We start from the raw sequence: 6144 nt of genomic DNA, 5'->3' as shown, positions 1-6144 counted from the left end.
CCCTCTCTCTCTCTCTCTCTCTCTCTCTCTCTCTCTCTCTCTCTCTCTCTCTCTATTTTTTTTTCATTTTTTGGGTTTTTTTATTTATTTTTTATTTTTTTTATTTTTTATCTTGCATCTCTACTTTAGGTTGATTAATTTTTGTGTTTTTTAGAACTCTACTTTGTGTTGATATGATTTAATTTTGTGCTTTTAAGTTATCTTTTTTCTTTTATTTGATTTCATAGATGTTATCCTATCACTCTCTCCATCTCAAATTGTTTGGCCTAGCTAGAAAAAATCCAATTATTTAGAGAAACATCATTAACTGCTTTATCTTTGAAAAAAAAAAAAGTGTTAGAAATTTCCTAAATTACCATTAATGAAATTTATCATTAACTGCCTTATCTCTAAAGGTTTTTTTATTTATTATTATTTGAATAAATATGGCATATATAATGGATTTCAAAATTTAGGATTTAAAATTTTTTTAATTAAAAAAAATACTCCCACAAATCAATTGAGGGCATAAAAGGAATGATAATAAATTAATGGTGTTTAACTTTTCAAGCAGGACATAATTTTGGGATATTTCAAAATGAAATACATGCCAAACATTTTGGAATGGAAGGAGTACATTATAAGAATAGTATATATGAATATAGTATTATTCTATTACATAGCATGACTATGATAATTTGATGTTTAATACTATATCTTTTAACTCTTTTTCTTCTCATCTAATTTTCTATAAATTTGTTATTATCTCTCCCAAACTCTCCTGAAAAATGAATATTCTCTCTTGATTTTTTATTATTTCTTACAACTCCATTTTAGGTTGAAGAATCACTTTGTATTTTTATAATTTTATTTTGAGTTAATGCATTTTGGGGTTGTATTTTTTAGTACCCTACACAAATAGTCTATCTCCCTCTTATAATTTTAATTTAATTTTTGTTTGAGTTAATATTTAGTTATTTTAGAAGTGAAAATTTGAACTTATATTAAAACATAATATTCAATATACATTTAAATGTGTCTATTAATTATTTGAGTAATATTAAAATTAATTTTGGTATGAGATTTAATATCATGATAACTCCTTTAAGAGAATGAGAAAATAAATAAATAAATAAAAATAAATAAATTAGAAAAACATAACACACTATAACATAATTTCAAAGAATATGGACCAACTCATAAAGGAAAAATATCAATCAAACACTACACCAAAAATAATAAAATGATATATTGGTAGAGATAGAAAGATGAAAAATTATTTTAGGAAAAAAAAATTACCTTCAACAAATTTTTAAAAACAAATTATACATTATATTAAGTGGAAATTCATCAAGTATAACTCCCACGAGTTCAATTATGATTTGAGTTCAATTTCAGTTTCAGTTGCATCACACCAAACAAGTTTGACGAGGCTTTAAATTTACTCACTTAATATTCACGGAAATGGTATGTTTTTACTCCAATATAACCAGAGCCAGGGAAAGAATGGAATAATGAAAAAGGAATAATATTACATTTGTCAGCTTATGAATTATGATTAAACAAAAGGCTCCTAACTCATCTTGAGAGAGCATCACCATGGTTTCCCTACCAATCTTCTCGTTAAATTCACCCAGCCTATTTCACACGCAGACTAGTAGAGTCCGAACTTTAATCTGTGCTTCTTGATTCACAAACATCCTCACTCATCGTTGAGAATATAGCATTTTAACTTCTGGGTTATATGTAAAGTTTGAACAAAAGAAACAATAGTGACTGCTGTTGCCGCACCATATTTCTAAGAATCCTCCAAGTTAGAGAAACATTCCCTTCTTTTGGGTCATGTGACTGACCCTTTAAGCTTTTACACCGGCTAGTAGCATCTCATTTAACACACAGCTTGTAGTAAATACAGCAATGATAAATCTTTATCAATGAAAGAGATAACCTTGTGAGCTCTGTTATTTCCTTAAGATTGCATTGCAAGCATATACGACGCATATTACCATGGCATAAAATCCAAAATAATTATCAAAGTTCAACTTTCATATGGCCAGGTGGCAGAGACCCTGCACATACAGAAGGGAACTCAGTAATAACCTCAGGAACATTTGGGTGTATAACATAGGAGAGCATTTGTGCAAAAATCGGCTAATCATACCATCTACATCTAGGCTATTGGGGGTAGCACTGGTTCCATAGCTCATCTGGACAACATTGTGGAGCTCATCCTCCCAGACATTGGGTAGCTGTGAAGTCATATACATCAAAAGAAAGGTTAATCATTGGTGACGCATGGAGAGCCATGAAGACTTAATTTTCATAGTTATATACGTGTCAAGAAATTAGAGAGATTGCAAATGAATCTCAATATAACATAAAGATGTCCAACTTAGGGTTCCACCATTACCTTTATGTAAGATATAATACAAGAACTTTTTTTATACAAACTAAATAAGAACCATTTTAGAATCAAAGCTGGTGGTGAGAAACTATAGTTCTAGCTATGGATTAAAGATACCCGTGTAGGTTCCTTGAAACCTCCCGTCATGGGTGTCAACTGGGAATTCATGGTTCTTCGATGCAAATCAGATGAACTTCCTAGGCCAGAAAGACCTGCTCGAATGAGTCCTTGTTGAGAGGAATGCAGCTGAGGATAAGCCATGGGCATATCTGGTGAAAATCCCAACGTAGATGGACCCGCTCGGGACTGAAGGATCTGCATATATAAATTGTAGAATACGTTTAGGAAATATAAAAAGGTACTTGTAATGATTTTGCATCTTAGCAAAATATTTGGTACGTCATTTACATCTTTTGCCAGGAGCCCTTCAACATTAAAATCTAGCCGTGGATTCACAGTAGCAAGTTTCATTGACAAAAACTGCAAAAAAGTTACTTAGTGTTAAACCATAAGAACCATGAAATCATTGAAACAAACATGTTTCCAATATACAGGTGAAGCAATAATTTAATTAAAAGGCATGAGATAGGTAAATTAGTCAATAGTTCATCAATTTTTGCCAACTCAAAAGTGATATCTTATAGCAATGACCATATAAGCAGCTGCAATGCTTGCTTAATCATTCAAGATCTGTGTCGGGATGGACAAGTCACACAATATTAGGTAGCTCGTGCATCTATACTTGCAATTTAGAACATCTGATGAAATTAAAAGTTGATGCTGCACAGAAACTCAAGACACAGGAAAGGGCAATAACAACGGATAAACTCAAGGTAAGGAAAATTTTGCTACTTCCATACCTCGACCTGTCGTTGCAGTGATTGTACGTAATTAATGATTTCGTCCAGCATCACCGCTTTACCAGTGACCTGCAGATACAAATCTAATTCTCATAATTTGAAGAGCATAGACTCAATTTTGGTGCGAATTTGAAATAATTACGTTCTCAAAACTATTAATTTCAACAAACCAACCTTGCTGCAACCAGGTACAAGATCTTGAAGAAACTTCATCCTTTCACTGATCTTTTCTCTTCTTACCTATAATCAGAATCATGTAATTTTAACCCAGGTGCTAACGCAAAATATTTGGCTTTTTTTAAAAGAGAAAAAAAATTAATCCAATGTTACTCTTTCTGCAAGACTATGGCTATTTGTGGCCTGGCCCCTTCGAGCTCTGACATGAATATATTCTTCTTTTGGTGGATCTGAAGCTTGAGAACCCTGTTTACCATGTTTCCCAGAGCTCTTATTAGTAGTTGCAGTTGGCTTTTGGTCTCCGTTCTGTTGAATTTCAGTGTCATCCATTGCAGATTCACCAGGCTGTTGTGGACCTACTTTGGCTAGATCCGATTCAGTATCCTAGCAAAAGATTTTAATATCACTGTGAGGGAAAAAAACCAAACGATAACAACAAGAAGGAAGTCATTACAGATTAAAGAGGAAAAATTGAGAAGCATGGTTTACCTGCTCACTCCTTTTCCTTTTCTTTGATTCAAGTCCCCCAGCAAAACGTTCCCCACCTGTAGTACCTTCCAACACAGATGGCTCGTCTTGACCACCTGCAGTGCTAAACTCAGCTTCATCAGAATCATTACCAGGTCCAGACCCACCGACACCAATGCCTTGTTTAGCTTCATCATGAGATCTAACATTCTTTAGTGGGCTCCCTCCACCTCCAGTAGCCCCATGCTCATGCTCATGCTCACCAACAGTCATAGAAACACCTTTGAAAGCCTCATCCACATTCATCACCTCATTCTTTTGAGAGTGAGACTGCCCATTGCCACCAAAAACCTCTTGCATCATTCCCCCACCCCTAAAATAATTAGTACCCCCCATAGATTCCAAAGGGTTAACCATATCACTAAAATTCCCACCACTGACATTGAAGCATGAAAACCTAGCAGCTCGCTCAATGAAGGCAGAATCTGCTGGGAACTGAGATAAGCTCTGTGGGAGCATTCCATTTCCAGGTAAGAAAATTCCCCCTCCTCCTTTCAAGTTCAACATTGAACTTGTTGGATTCCAACCCATGTCAAATGTTTTATGATCAATACTTGGTAAAGAGACCACAGCTGCAGGAGTACCTTTTCTAATTCCTAATGTGTCTGAAGTGCTTGCACTGTTCTGGACATTATTAATGTCAGAAAATAATCCCCCCAAGTTTTGTGGATTGGCGGTTTGGCTTTGGTCCCAAAGGGTTGGCCCGAATGACTCCACCACCATTGAAGTAGATCCTTTGCTAACTGCCATTGGATTTCCGGTGGGAACCAAACCACCAAATCGCCAGTCAACACTGGGACTAGGACTAGGTGCAGCAAAATTCATAGGATCCTCCTCATTCCTATTTTCTAGCTCAAATTTATCCTTGTCACCCACCATATCCATCTGATCACCTTCACAAAGAGAATACCAAAAGCAGCCAGAGTGCTAAATACTAAATAAATTACCTTTTCTCTTTACAACTATTCTCAAACAACCGGCAATCAATCCTCAGAAAATCAAACAAAAACATAAAATTTTGTCCACCCTCAACAAAAATCTGGTTGGCCAATCCTAGCTACGAACACCCAAAGATCAAAGACCTAAATAAAAGGGAGGAAAAACAGAACAAAACTAAATTCAAATCAAATCCAGACAAGTTCAACCACACAAATTAACAGGCTTCAATTCAACCATGTAATTGATACTTACAAGTTACAACAACATAGGAACCTTCACATTGGCCGCAAGATCTTCCGAATAAGCTCAATGACTCCCACCAAAAGAGGACCATATCATGTAAGTCTGTAAAACTAACTACAAGTAATGCAGCTTAGAAGAAGTAAACAAGAGAGACCCACATGAACTAGTACTGAGCTCAAACACTGAAACCCCAGCTTTAAAAGCTACTATTTCCCAAAGCCACCACTGAACTTGGAAGTACCAAAAATACTCGAAAGAAGCCCAACCAAGACAGAGAAACTAAAAAAGACAGTTCAAAGGAGAGCTGAGAAAAGGTCTATGGAAGCAGCCAATTATACAAAGAACATTGATTTCAGTATAATAAATACCCATTCAAACCCTAGTCAGACCAGCTCTGAGTGTGAGAGAGAGAGAGAGAAAGAGAGAGAGAGGAGAGAGCTAAAAAGTGGCTAGAGAAAGATACCCATTTGAGATTCTGAGCTACTTTTGGTACTCTGCCCTCCATTCAACCTTTTCACTCCCAACTTTTATTGAATTTGGGCTTTTGTTTGTTCAAACCCTTCCTGTCCTTTTGGCTCAGAAACCCTGCTGTACACTGTCACGCTACAGAGAGCGAGAGAGAGAGAGAGAGAGAAAATAAAAATAAAAATAAAAAAAGCAGTCTTGAGATAAAGACTGAAAGAGGCAGTCCAAAGAGAAATTAAGGCGATGAGTAGTGTAATGTAATGTAGTGTGTATTTTGAAAGAGAAAAGAGTAATGGCAAAGGTCCTGCATTTATACCCACGCTTACATAAAAATGAGAGCTCTTGATGATTAACCACCGCCACTTCTACTGTAAATATATTAATTAAAACACACCTCCCAAAGCTCTTCTCCCAAGCTTTTTTGCTTAATATAATAAACACTTTCTTCACCGCTGCTATTGTTTGTTGTTGTAGAGTATTTGATGTAGTATTTATTAGTATATTACTTTAGTTTACTTTTAATCTTTGAACTTTATTTTGATAATAATT

General features: G+C 35.2%; 1 protein-coding gene across 2 annotated transcripts; it reads right to left on the bottom strand.

Annotated features, from left to right (window-relative positions):
• Positions 1 to 1409: 1409 nt before the first annotated feature.
• Positions 1410 to 5904, bottom strand: LOC112001995 (transcription factor bHLH49). 2 transcript variants are annotated; one of them, XM_024034171.2, is made up of 9 exons: positions 5140 to 5904; positions 3910 to 5030; positions 3574 to 3804; positions 3418 to 3483; positions 3244 to 3312; positions 2792 to 2863; positions 2501 to 2698; positions 2141 to 2228; positions 1410 to 2048 (listed from the first exon to the last, which is right to left on the bottom strand). In XM_024034171.2, the coding sequence occupies exons 2-9, from the start codon at positions 4831 to 4833 to the stop codon at positions 2011 to 2013; spliced, it is 1686 nt and encodes a 561-aa protein (XP_023889939.2). In that variant the 5' UTR covers positions 4834 to 5030; positions 5140 to 5904; the 3' UTR covers positions 1410 to 2010. The 2 variants fall into 2 exon arrangements, with proteins under 2 accessions (XP_023889939.2, XP_023889940.2); XM_024034172.2 differs by having other exon boundaries at positions 3910 to 5904.
• Between the last annotated feature and the right edge of the window lie 240 nt (positions 5905 to 6144).

The sequence above is a fragment of the Quercus suber genome, unplaced genomic scaffold (genome assembly GCF_002906115.3).
Source record: "Quercus suber isolate HL8 unplaced genomic scaffold, Cork oak 2.0 scaffold_1624, whole genome shotgun sequence".
Lineage (NCBI taxonomy): Eukaryota > Viridiplantae > Streptophyta > Magnoliopsida > Fagales > Fagaceae > Quercus > Quercus suber.
This window is presented reverse-complemented; position numbering and strand designations above follow the sequence as displayed.

Bases quoted from the DNA above. Each gene is read 5' to 3' on its own strand.
- LOC112001995 (XM_024034172.2), bottom strand. From the start codon at position 4,833: ATGGATATGGTGGGTGACAAGGATAAATTTGAGCTAGAAAATAGGAAT. The intron at 2,864-3,243 runs GTATGGAAGTAG...ACTTTTTTGCAG, and splicing joins CACTGCAACGACAGGTCGAG to TTTTTGTCAATGAAACTTGC. The intron at 2,699-2,791 runs GTAAATGACGTA...TTATATATGCAG, and splicing joins AAGGGCTCCTGGCAAAAGAT to ATCCTTCAGTCCCGAGCGGG.